Source organism: Sus scrofa, chromosome 9, assembly GCF_054392235.1.
Source record: "Sus scrofa isolate SSC_HxYL_T2T_F1_AM1 chromosome 9, Sscrofa_HxYL_maternal_Yorkshire_Landrace_v2.0, whole genome shotgun sequence".
In the NCBI taxonomy this organism is placed as follows: domain Eukaryota; kingdom Metazoa; phylum Chordata; class Mammalia; order Artiodactyla; family Suidae; genus Sus; species Sus scrofa.
Genome location: NC_139391.1, coordinates 20906551 through 20920725, shown reverse-complemented (window position 1 = coordinate 20920725; position 14175 = coordinate 20906551). Strand labels below are relative to the sequence as shown.

The following is a 14175-nucleotide window of genomic DNA, read 5'->3' as shown; positions in this document are numbered from 1 at the left end:
GTAGGCAATCAACCCTGTTAGGTTCTAACCACAAATCCCAACCCACTCTCTGTGGGCTGTGATTTCAGTATCATCTTCAGTTTTGCAAGACTTTTCAGGGCTCTTCCATCTCTCCCCACATGTGCTACCCAAGGGCAGCGGTTTATGCTATAGTTCAGCTCTCAAAGCCTTTATTTTTCCTCAACTAAGTTCCCCAGATGCTCAGAGTGAATTTCAGGCTTCAGACACAGATTTAGGTCATTTCTTTCTCTATCTCCTGCCCTTCTATGTTCTTCCCCACAGTCTGTTTCCCACATCCCTTTTCTCAATCTTCTGCCTACAATGGGTTTTCTGGTTCCCCATTAGGTTGCATATTTCCTACAATTACATCTGTCTCAGGAGTGAAGTGGCAGCAAAAAGAAGAAAGCAAAAAATAATAAATATTCTCTCTACACTCTTTGGTACAGGGGCTCCTTTTTCCAGTTTCTCTGGTCAAAGAGGAAAGTTCTCTTTCAGAGTTTTAAAGGGCTTCAGAATGCCACTGCCACGAGTACCGCCACAGCTGGAGGACTGCCTCATGACTAGGGCCCGTCCGCTCTCCCACCAGAAGAATAAAACCAAAATACAGCAAAAGAAGATGGTGATTTTCTGCAGTCTCCTTTATGCAGGGGCCCTCCCTTTGCAATTCTCTGGCCATACACAGAGGAAGAAGGGGATTCTCTTAGAGCTTTTTCTGCCTGGACCCACTGTGGGGAACAAGAATAGAGGATTCCCTATAGACCAAGCCAGAAGATAAATGACGGTGGGTGGGAGGGAAAAGGAAGCCCACTGTTATCAATCACACGTCCAGTTTTGACCTCCTTCCCTAAACCTCCTGTGATTACTTTTTAGAGATCTCAGATGGTTGCTTTATGTATTCACGTCAGCATTTTTTGTTGATCAGTGGGAGAGACAGCCTGAACTTCCTCCATCTTATTCAGCAGAACCAGCACCACAAAATTTCCAGAAACAAAACCCTAACATTTATAGTTAATTGACCTGTGACAAATGTATCAAAGTAGTTCAATCGGCAAAAAAGAGTTTTTTCAACAAATGCTCCTGGGACAATTGGATATCCATATACAAAATAAATAGATGAACCTTTGCCTCACACTGTATGCAAATGCCCAACTCAAGTGGATCACAGACCTAAATGTAAAACTGAAAATTATAAAATTTTAGAAGAAAACATGGAGAAAATCTTTGTGACCCTGCGTTAGGTTAGAAAAGATTTCTTGGACATAATACAAAGAAAGAAAGATAGAAAAGAAAGGAAAGGAAAGGAAAGAAAGAGAAAGAGAGAAAGAAAGGAGAAGGAAGGAAGGAAGAAAGGAAAGGAAGAAAGGGGAAGAAAGGGGGAGAAAGAAAACAAACGAATATCATCAAAATTTACAATTTTTCAAAGAATACTACTTAGAAAATAGGCCACGGACTAGGAAAAAAATACCTTCAGATCATATATGTAAGGAGAGATTTGTATTCGCAATTCTTTAAAATGTCACTTCCTACAACTCAATAATGAGAAACAAACAAAAAACTGGGCAAAACAGTTTAATAGACATTTCATCAAATGACTAATAAGCACATGAAAAGATACCCAACAACATTAGTCACTAGGGAAAAGCAAATGACAACCACAATGTGATACTGCTATATCTTTTTAGAATGACTATAATCAAAACAACTGATAATACCAAATGCTGGCAAAGATGTAGACAAACTAGACCTCCTGTCCATTGCCACTGGAGATGTAAAATGGTACAGCCACTTTTTCTTATAAAGTTACTCATATGACCTAGCAGTTCCACTCCTAGGTATCAACCCAAGAGACATTAAAACATAGGTCAACACAAAGACTTCTTTGCAAATGCTCACAGAAGTATTAGTCATAATAGTGAAAAACTAGAAACAATCCATATGTTCATTAACTGGTTAAGAGGTAAATAAATACAATCTATACAATAGAATACTATTCAGTCATAAAAAGGAAAAAATGACAGAGATGAATCTCAAAAATATGCTAAGAAGTTATACACAAAGGAGCATATATTATATAATTCCATGTATATGAAATTTTCAGAAAAAGCAAATCTAAAATATATTATGCTATGATAAAAAAATAAAATCTGGACTTTGTCCCATTTCTGCTATACAGCCTCAAATATCCTTGGGATTTTCTAAGTGATAGGAGTATCTGCTATGCTAATTAAGTGATTCAAAGTTTTAGGATCAGGACTGAGCACCAGAAAGACCAAAAACATCATTAAACACAAATCTTTCCTGATCTGCCACAGCTCTCCTGAACCACCACAAACATTACTTCTCTCTATGTAGCAAACTCATCTGTTGAGAACTTAGCCAAGAGTCATCAAAGAAAGAAAAAAGATGTACAGTCAAAATGGTAAAAATTATATTTGGACACACATATGTGTAAGAAATTAAATTTCTTTAGAATTCAAAACATTTAAATTACTTGCTGCTGAACTCACCCCAACACTATACACAAAATTCCTTTGGTATGCTTTGTACAAAGAAACGTTTTCTGCATATCTAAAAACTTGATATTTTTAAAGAGAGCCTACATTTTCTAATGAATTCAACCACATTTAGCTATAAAGCCAAAGTAGGAAAGATAAGTTCAGTGGGCAACTGGTGAGCGGGAAGTAGTTGGGAATGGCCTTACCCATGTGGAAATAATTGCTTTCCTGGCCTAAAGCTCTTCCTATTGGTATCAAAACAAACCGATGTTATCTTAAGAACTTTCCAATTTTTGAAAAATAAAACCTAAGTGTTCCATAGTTAGCTAGATATTGACCAGATATTGTTTGTTTTGTTTAAGGACAAAATTATGGCACATTTATTTTTGTATTTAAATCAAAAGCAGAGTTACTATTATGAAGAAAATAAGGGCATTCTGAACGATAATTATCTCAGCATAGAAAGGCGCTTACAGAGCTGGTACAGACAAGGCCGCCAAGCTTAAACACTGTGATCTGATATTTTTAAAACCTAACATTGGCCTTTGGCCTTCTTTGCAAAAGAATTTTATAAACAAACTGTTTGTTCACATAATATGAAGAACCATTTAAAGTGGCTTTAGTGATAAAGATAAAATATTCGAGCAAGAATAAAATAAAAATTCTGAAGCTCAATGTTTTACAACGCAATTCTAACATGGATTCTACATTTTCTAAGCACCTGCCATAATGTAACGTGTCATTTTGGTTCATGGAATTGGAAAAATGAAAAAAATATGACGATGTTACTTAGACCAGTCTTCTGCCTCTGGCAGTTCAGTATCTATACCATGCAGATTGATGGCTATTAAGAAATGCAACTTTTTAAAAATGAGCAAGATAGCAGGCCAGTACCTCTTTGAAGTCTCTTTTAATGTTTTGTCACCTTGAAATAATGACCAATGGCTCCAGTTATCTCAAACTTTCTGTTCTGCAATCAAAACTCATTTTTCATTTCTTCCAAACCTCATCAGAGATAGGTTTGGAACTTCTTTTTATATACTGTGCTTATTATAAAATACTCCCTCAGCCTTAACTCTTCTCTCTAGATCCTTTTCCATGCTTATTTCTTCTCTCCTTCTCAGAACGTTATCCATTTTCTCCATATATATTTTTTTTTCCTTTTTTTTTTTTTTTTTTTGTCTTTGTTGTTGTTGTTGTTGTTGTTATTGTTGCTATTTCTAGGGCCGCTCCCGCGGCATATGGAGGTTCCCAGGCTAGGGGTTGAATCGGAGCTGTAGCCACCGGCCTACGCCAGAGCCACAGCAACGCGGGATCCGAGCCGTGTCTGCAACCTACACCACAGCTCACGGCAACGCCGGATCGATAACCCACTGAGCAAGGGCAGGGATCGAACCCGCAACCTCATGGTTCCTAGTCGGATTCGTTAACCACTGCGCCACGACGGGAACTCCCATATATATTTTTTAAAGCTATATTCAACCCTCTGCTTGAAAGGAAAAACATCACAATCACTTTTCCAGGCTAAATTCTACTAAATTACAATTGTCCCTCAATATCCCCAGGGATTGGTTCTAGAACCTCAGGGGATACCAAAATCCACGCATGCCCAAGTTTCTCATATAAAGTCGTCTACTACAGTCAGTCTGCTGTCTGTGCATATGCAACCCATGGATACGGTGGGCCAACTGCACTTATACCTTATACAGCTTATTAATATGCTTACAATTAGGAAATCACTCCTAGAAGAAAAAAAACATAAACTTCAAAATTTTATTTGTGAGCATTTTAAAGTAGTCAGAGTTCCTGGTTGTTTTTTTTTCCGTTAGATGATATGCAGATATCAGAAAAAGCTAATCAAGTTAACAAAGAGTATATTTCAATGGCAATAGACATGTATAAAGTAGCAACATCAGCTGGGTCTTAGTCTGTATTTCTGGGAGGTCAGTGTCTAGTCAGTCTCATTGAAACTTTTGCCCAACTAAGATTTGCAATTATCTGAAGAACTAGTTTTTACCGTGTAATGACTTTACTCTGCTTCTCTAATAGGATTTTCTTTTTTTTCTTTTTTCTTTTTTTTTAAGGGCCACACCTGCGGCATATGGAGGCTCTCAGGCTAGGGGTCGAATCAGAGCTACAGCTGCTGACCTATCTGCGTCTTCGACCTACCACAGCTCACGGCAACGTCAGATCTTTAACCCACTGAGCGACCAGGGATCGAACCCGCAACCTCTTAGTTCCTGCTTGGATTTGTTTCCGCTGCGCCACAATGGAAACTCCTCTAATAAGATTTTTATGTCTGTTTGTATATATCACTTTTTCTACTATTGCCCTTCCCCCTGCTATATTTATTCTATGTATTAAAACAAAATCATGATTAAGAGAATTTGAGTAGTAAAAGTCTGTAACTAAACATATTCTGTATGTTTTTGAGCTATTGGCAACTAGACAGCAGAGGGCACTGGTAATATATGTTGACCCAAATATCCTGTCTTATAGGAAGGAAATGATAATTTAACCAATAGCACTGCTATTAACATAGCTACAGACCCAAAATATCTGTCTTTCATTACCAACTGTTAGTTCACACACTGTTATAAATAACCACAATCCAGAGATCTCCATATACTTACTCTCATATAGAAAATACTTCATCATATTTAATCAAATAAAAATAGTCATAATTGGATCTAGGCTAAATTCTAATAATAGGCTTATGCCTATTAGAATTTATAAAGCCTAATAGCTTTATAAATCTGTTTCTCACAAAGTTATGCATGAAGTAGATGCTTGTATTCCTATTTAAAGAAGAAGGCACTGCATGGCAAGGTCCTAAGTGGCAGGTTATGGACTCAGCCCCTGCACCATAAATCTTCCAGAGAGCTGAAACCATATTAGCTTTATTTATAGTTAAAACCTAGCAGATACCATAGTGCATGGCACTCAATTAATATTTAGGGAAGAAAGGGAGGGGAGGGGACACTAGATAGCAGTGCCACGTGTCACATCTGTCTTTAAGATGCTCTCAATGAGTGTTTGCTCATTTGATTCGATTTTACAAGCCCCAAGTTACTGGCATTCTAGTAGGCACTAGGCCTCAGTGACTTGGCTATTTGAAATACTAACACTTTTGTCATTAAAGACGTATTTCCTGAGGTGGTATTAAAGGAGAAACAGACTTTTAAAAAAAACACTTAATTAAGAAAAAATAGATACAATTTTTAAAAATACAACAAAAAGTTTACTTCTAGGTTTCCTTATATAAAGAATTTGCAGGAGTTCCCATTGTGGCTCAGTGGTTAACAAACCTAACTAGCATCCATGAGGATACAGGTTCAATCTCTGGCCTCACTCAGTGGGTTAAGGATCTGGCGTTGCTGTGAGCTGTGGTGTAGGTCGCAGATGCGGCTCTGATCCCAAATTGCTGTAGCTCTGGAGTCTGCCAGCGGCTACAGCTCCGATTCAACCTGGGAACCTCTATATGCCTCCAGTGCAGCCCTAAAAGACAAAGAAAGAAAAAAAAAGGAAAAAGAAAGAATTTGCATCCAAAAAATGAAAGAAAATTCTGAAATCTATGGAGATATTTGTGATTATATCTATCTTAAACTGAGAATTGATTAAATCAAAATATTTGTCACACATGTTCTTTCTAAAGAAATCTATTACTTGTTGATCAGACATAGACTGAGACCTCCTATTATGCACGAGGCAAGTGCTAAACCTGAAGAAACAGAAATCCATAACAAAGAGCTTCTACCCTCACTGCAACAATCACACTAAAACTAAATATTCTATATTATTTATTTTAAAAGCATGCTCCAGAAAGGCAAAAAAAGGTTTCATTCCATTAAAACATGCAGAATACCTAATACTACACAGTAACATAAAACAAAAGTAAATACTGGGTCAAATCCCAGATCCATCTTTCCAAAAGAGCAACAAACCATGCTACTACATTCTACTGTATACACACAAAAAACTCCAAATACACCTCAAATGTCTTTGCTATTTTTTTTTTTTTTTTTTTTTTTTTTTGCCATTTCTTGGGCCGCTCCCACGGCATATGGAGTTTCCCAGGCTAGGGGTCTAATCAGAGCTGCAGCTGCCAGCCTGCACCACAGCCACAGCAACGTGGGATCCAAGCCGTGTCTGCAACCTACACCACAGCTCACGGCAATGCCAGAGCCTTAACCCACTAAGCAAGGGCAGGGATCGAACCCGCAACCTCATGGTTCCCAGTAGGATTCGTCTACCACTGCGCCATGACGGGAACCCCTGTCTTTGCTATTTCTTTATCTGTTTTGTCTGACTCAAACTGTACATTCCTTGAGTTCTCATAACACATAAGACTGAAAAAAACTTAATTAAAACAGTAGTTTACGACAGTAGCTAAGCCTTACAGTCAGTGGATGTTTTAATAAATGTAGATACTGAAGACCTAGGTTAGACCTAATGGGCAAAGTCTACATGGGTGGAGCCCACGCATCTATGTTTTTATAGGGCTCTGTGGGCAATTCTCATACACAGTCAAGGTTGAGAACAACTAAGAAAAAAAAAAAAGAACAAGAAAAAGAAAGAAGAAAAGCAAAAAAAAGAAAGGCTATACAAAGCTGCCTAAAAACAGAAAATGTTAAAGCTGAATAGGACCTTAAAGATCATCTAATCAGCTCATTTTCTAAAATATGAATTTGAAGTTGTGAGATGGTAAGTGAACTGTCCAAGATCACAGATACAGTAATTTCAGGGACAGAACCCAGCTCTACCAGCAGGCAGGTCCTCTTTCCACCACACAATGCTGCCTACTCCACTTGGGAGGAAGAACAAATATTCATTCTTAATTATACCACAAGCTTAATCAATATCATAAGTATTCATACAGCAAATTCTCAGGGAAATGTGATTTAAAAGAAATAATTATTCCTTCCTGAACCTCAAATATCTCCTTTGGAAAGAACAATGATAAAAGGATCTAAAATGGACAGCTGTTTTGATGTATAAATGAGCTGAATAATTATAAAGGGCCTGGAAAAGACACTCAACAAATGTTACTCCCCTTCAACACCACAGCCTCCTCCCCTTTCCTTTCAGACTCCGCATTAAGACATCTGTCCCTAACTGTCAACTATCTCCCTTTTAATAGCATTTCTCATGCTTGGCAATCCTTTTGCCCTCTTCTTCAATGATGCTCATAAATTTATGCAAGGCCCAGTTTAAGAGGAGCCTTCTAAGAACTCTTCTGAACTAACTTACCAACTATTCTAATGACTTGTTTCTTCCTTCATTATTTACTTATACTTTTAAACCATATGCTTGCTTATATCTTCTTCTGAAGCTCTGTAAATTTAATTGCTTCCTAGTTGCTTTGTACGTTTTTCTTTTCTTCCATCATTAGAACATAAGTCACCAATGGGCTAGAATATAAGTTCCCCAAAGGGAAGGGATACTGGTTTGTTTTGCTCACTGATACACCGCAGGCACCTAAAACAATGCTAGGAACATTGAAGTGTTCAATAAATACTTCTGACTGCACAAACAAGCAAGACTTATTTCTCCTTCCATTCAGGAATCTCTCTAACATAAAGACACAGATATGAAAAGTTAAACTTTTTGAAAAAATGAAGACAGATATGCTTGTATTTTAGAAATTCACAAAAAAAATTAAAACTAATAGAGCTACAATAGATAAATCAACTCACTGGCTATAGGAAGTCATTTAGTTTCTTTGTTATACATGCTCAGTGAATCACTGGATATGCAGTGGCAGCTGATACACAGAAGGTAAAGGCTTTAATTAAGACCTGGAGCTTGAAATCCTACCTCCCTATGGTAAAGAATTGCTAAACTTTGTTCTCTTTTAAAGCTTTGAATTAAGAATAATCTAATGAAAAAACATCAATTCCTGGCTTACTTAGGTTTCTAGTTATATATAATAACAGATCATAAGTTTTCAAATCAATTTAAGAGAGTAACTTTATCTTTTAACAAAGTATTTGTTTCACCCTAAACATAAATACCTGGAAGGATGAAAATAGGATCATACCTTTCTCAAAAAAAATTCAAAGTACAATTTTTAAGCTAAGTACATTCAGTAACTATTTTTAATAGTGGTAATTTTACAAGTTAGCAGCCTCAAATAAATAAACACATTAAAAGAAAACTCTATCCCCCCAAATTATCTGATTTTTTTGCTTATATAATTTAATCAACATACAAAAATCCAGCTGGCCCATACACAGGATGTACAAAGAACACATCACCACAATTAGGCATTCAGTGACAAAACGGAATTGTGAAGGATCAACACTTTTTTCTATTCATTTGAAGCCATATATTTCTCTACACATATGAAAAGATAACAATAATAATCAGAATGCATTAAAACACATGGCTGATTACATAATCTCAGAGGTCTTAGCTGCTATCCTGCTGCTATTTTCCAGCTATCAAACTATAGGATAATTGAATGATTAGAAAACTCTAGTCTAAGTGAGTGAATTACCCTGAGGGAGATTATATTGTATAGTGGATTGAACAGGCATTGCAGTCAAAATGTTTCATTTCTCTGAGACTCAGTTTATCTATAAAATGGACATAATAATTTCCCCCTTGCAGAGCTGTGATGAAGATTTAAAAAGATAATGTGTCACTTCTTTGTTTAAATCCTCCAATGATTCATCATGATTTATCAAATAAATTTCAAACTCCTTCAAAAACTACCTTCTTACTTTTAGAGAAAGGAAGCATGTTTTATGGTCTCAATGTTTCTTAAAATATCCAAGCATAAATGCAGGAAGACAAAATACAGGGTTAAAGCTGGAACACAGGAAAAGGCAGACAACAGACAAGCGAAGTTCAGTGTCATAAGAATCCAGATAACAGATTTACTCAAAGACTGATGTTTTTTTAATTTCAATATACCAGTCCTTATTCCTCTTACCTGGTATCACCGTCAGAGGGCTACTCAGTAATCCCTGCTTAACAGATATTTTTGCAGTAATGGACTAAAACAATTTTTCAAATAACCTAGGGCAGTAAATTCCTAACCAGCTCCTCCCTTAGCATGTAAGTTTTCTAGTGTTATAAATGTGGTGATTTCAGCTTCTGTTTTAAATAGCCCATTAAATTGTTAGCCTTTTTAGTTTTATCTCCTGCTTCCAAACTAATTCTCTATTATTGGCCAGATGTTAAAATTTAGCACATTCTAGGTGGAATCTGGACTCTAGTTAATTGCAGACTCAATCTTAACTAAGCATTTCTACTCTCTCTCAGAATCTTTTTTTCCAATTACTGATACCACTGTTTTCTCCACCAGAGAGTAAGCTCCTTTAACAGTGGGAACCATATTATACCATCTATTTCCATAGCACTTAGCCTATTATCTCCAAAAATCTAAGCTACTTGCACAAACACAAACCAAATAATACCTTCGTTTTGTTTTGTCCTCATTCTCCATTTCCCAAAAGTCAAATAAATAAAACTAATTTGTGGCCTAACACAAATTAGCCACCATTTACTGAAGACTTACTATATCACTCTGTATTTTTTAATATACAAAATATTATATTTCATCAACTCCAAAATATTAGACTTTAAGTCAGACGTTATTAATGAGAATGGTTTCTTCTCTCAAAATGCCACCACATACTGCATTGAGAATACAAAGAGATGAATTAAGTCTTTTTCATAGATAAAATATATATCACAAATTAATACCAAAGTAACTTGCTAATAAACAACTAAATATTTAAGAGTCTATATTTCCAAATGACTGTACATTTCTCCTAAGAAGCAGATATATTCACTGATAAATTTTATAATCAGAATAATTCAGTTAAAGCTAACTCCTTATAAATTTACTCATTTCCACTATTAAACGTTTAGGGTATTAAATTATAAAATATTACATTAAATAACACAGAACTTAATTCCAGAATGAAAAGTACTATATTTTATCCATAAGTATTTGCTAGTAGAATAGAAAAAGCAACATGGAAATGTGACATATTCAACCTCAACCTAAGGATGTATAAGTAAGGGAGTGGATACAGAAAAAGCAGAGAGAGTGGAATGAGGCCAGTAATGATTTGGTAATGAAAATTTATTTCAGGTAGTAGATTTTTTCTTTTTCTTTTCGTCTTTTTAGGGCCGCACCCATGGCATAAGGAAGTTTCCAGGCTAGGGGTCAAATTGGAGGTACAGCTCCAGCCTACGCCAGGGCCACAGCAATGTCAGATCTGAGCTGCGTCTGCGACCTACACCACAGCTCACGGCAACGCCGGATCCTTAACCCACTGAGCAAGGCCAGGGATCAAACCCGTAACCTCATGGTTCCTAGTCGGATTCGTTTCCACTGCACCAAGACGGGAACTCCGATTTTTTTTCTTTTAAGAATTTAGAAAAGTGGGAACATTTAGAAAAGTCTAAACTTAGACTATCATAATTGAGCTTCAACTCTAAGAAAGAACAGTCTAAATTTCATTTCTCTCCTTCGCTCCACCATTCCTTCTGTAATAAATATCAAAATTTCAAATTATTTTATGCTAAGAAAGAAGTACCACATCTGTAGAATTTGAAATAGGAATAAAGGAAAAAGTATGTAATTATTCTCATTACTTGCAAAAGTTACTGTTAAATAAAATGTCATTTTCTTTTAAGAGTAAAAGCAATTGGTAACCAGATATCAAAAGGCTCAGCAATTTATTTTCAACCCAAGATTTGGTTCCAATATGACTAAACTGAAATAGATCTGTAGGTCAGATTCACTTAGAATTATGTAAATCAGGTATTTCTCAATTTGTTATATAAACATCACAAAATCCACCACATTTTATATTTTTTAAAATGTCATACTATGAATTAAGAACTAATAATCATATCAAAATTTTCATCTTACTTCTCCATTTCTTAACGTTGTGATGGTTCCTCTTGCTACACCCATTCTAAATAGTGTTTCTGTCGCCTGGGAGTTAAAAAAAAAAAAGCAAAAATATATCATCAGTAATCTGTATTCACTATTATCCTAACCCCAAAATGTAAAACATCAATACTATTACACTTCCAGCAACTTCTAGAGAAGCATCCATAAAGCACAATTAAGAGTTACACATTCTACCTTACACTCCATAAATACCATTTTCAGAAACGTTTAATGTTATGAAAAGCTCAAAGTGAAATGTTTCAAAAGTTATTTTGATCTGCTGTTATCATTCCATTCTAATTAATACACTTAACATAAGTTTAAAGTTTAGTTTGGTTAACAAGGATTAAATAAAAATTTAGTACTTGAATTCAATTCAGAAATTAGCATTTATTCTGATTTTTAGTTTCCATCTGAGTTCATCAAATCATTTGACTGCTACTGAAATACTGCCAGAAGATGAAGTAATTCAGTAATGTCTTTTTATTAAATAACACCTGAAAAGACTGTGCTTTCTATGAACTGTGAACAATTCTAATAAGAAACTAAGAATTTCATTTACAATAGCATCAAAAAATTTCAACTGAAAGACATTAAGAATAGATTTAACCAAAAAAGCAAAAGACTTGTTCACTGAAAACTATAAAACACTACTGAAAGAAATATAAAAACATGTAAGTAAATGGAAAAACATCCTGTGTTCATGAATTGGAAGACTTAATATTCTTCAGAAGTCGATTCTACTCAAAATGATCAACGAAGTCAGTAGGATTCCTACCAAAATCCCAATGACTTCTTCACAGAAAAACAAAAATCCATCCTAAAATTCATATGGAACCCAAAGGACTCCAAATAGCCCAAATAATTTTCAAGAAGAGGAACAAAGTTGGAGGACTCATACTTTCTGATTTCAAAACTTACTTTAAAGCTACAGTAATCATAAAGACATGTCATAAAGACATATATATGCCAATGAAATAGAATCGAGTCAAAAGAATCCTTGTATACCTGGCCTAATGATATGCAATAAGGGCACCAAGAGATGGAGAAAGGTCAGTCTTTTTAATAAATGGTGCTGAGAAATGTGGATATCCATAAACAAAAGTTGGACCCTTACCTTAAACTATATACAAAAATTAACTCAAAATGGATCAAAGACTAAATGTGACGACTAAAAGTATAAAACCCTTAGAAGAAAACTTAATGAAAAATTTCACTATTCAGTGTCTGAGGAGGACCTGCTTCCTGGTTACTAGATGACTATCTTATATCCTCACATGGCAGTGAAAAAAGAGAAGCTCTCTCTGTACTCTCGTAAGGGAACTAAACCCATTCATGAGGACTCCTTATCTAATCCTACTTACCTCCCAAAGACCCCACCTCCTAATACTATAACACTGGGGGGAGAGGGTTTGGACATGAATTTGGGGAAACACAAACATTCAGTCCATAACAGGAGTGTTCCAATCAGAATGTGCAGTAAGTAAAAAGACCAGTAGGTAGGATCATGTTTGTTGTGTTCAAAGACAAGAGAAGATGGCACATGAGGCTGAAAGAAAAAGATTGCATGAGTATGGTTGAGAAAAGAGAAGATGCAAGTTCACCTGTTCAGTATGTGCTTTTATTTTTCAATCTGGCAAAAGAGGAAAACATTTCCAAAGTTTATTAATCAAAAATATAATTCAAAGCACCCTCTACTAAACCACATTTTTAAGAATTAGTATAAAATCAACAAAAAAAGACAGAACTTTAAATGTGAAAACCAAATGCACATCTAAAGAAATCCAAAGTGTAGGAAGGATGGAAAACTAGAGGAAGTTGTAGGCAGACTCTTGTATATGTTCAAAATCAGTGTGATCAGTGTAACATAAATAGCAGTGTAAACATGTTGATTCAGTTATAAGGGAGTAAATAAGAGAAGGGAAGGGTTACAATCAGTCACCTCTGGGTTGTGGGAATCAGGCAGGGGAACAGGTGAAGAAGAGTTCCATTCTTTCTCTACTAGTTTGCAGCAACTTATTTGACTGTTTAAACTACATGTAAATCCTTGATCGAAACTTTTTTTCAGCTTTAAATGAATAAGTAATCACTAGTATCCAATTTTGCAAAGAGATCAAACACTTTATAATTTTAATACAGCTGAGGACGAATAAGAGGATATAAAGTCAAACGATGTAAGTCAACTCTTTCAAAAAGTTTGACAATAAATGTAAGGAATGAGACTGAGTTGTTGCTAGAAAAAGTAGAGTTGAGAGAAAATTACAACAGGCTATTTTGAGGATAAAAAAAGGTTTAGATAAGTTAATGGCTGAGGAGAAGTAGTAAGGTAGAAGAAGTTAGAGACACAGGAAGGAAAATGAACACTGACTGAGGGGATTCCTGTAGAAGACAAAGGTGAGAGCACACAAAGCAATCTGTTAGCTACGTTAAAAGGGAGACAGGAATTCCCTAGCGGCACAGCAGGTTAAGGATCTGGCATTGTCACTGCAGCAGGTTGGGTTGCTGCTGTGGTGTGGGTTTGATTCCTGGCTTAGGAACCTCCACATGGCCAAAAAAGTGGGGGTGGGGGGTGGGGGCAGAGACAGAGCAGATATGCAGATATAGGTAAATACTTTCCTTCCCTCTCTGAATCAGGAGAAAGGATTATAAAAAGGAAGGGGGTGGGGCTGGCATTTGATATCTACATGCTAGAAAATAAAAACAAGCTCTTAGAACAGACAGTGCTAAATTGGTGATTGTAGCACAACATGAATATAATTCCAA

The 14175-nt window shown here is 35.8% G+C and overlaps 1 protein-coding gene across 14 annotated transcripts in view; it reads right to left on the bottom strand.

The window, feature by feature from the left end:
* The window catches only part of TMEM135 (transmembrane protein 135), a 280594-nt gene that overhangs the window by 130283 nt on the left and 136136 nt on the right, over window positions 1-14175 (bottom strand). For 12 of the 14 annotated variants that reach the window (XM_084975596.1, XM_084975603.1, XM_084975602.1 and 9 more), the window contains one exon: window positions 11389-11454. The exons of the other annotated variants lie outside the window; for them this stretch is intronic. In XM_084975596.1, the coding sequence (XP_084831722.1) occupies window positions 11389-11454 (66 nt within the window). The remainder of the gene's footprint in view (window positions 1-11388; window positions 11455-14175) is intronic. 14 annotated transcript variants of the gene reach the window in all.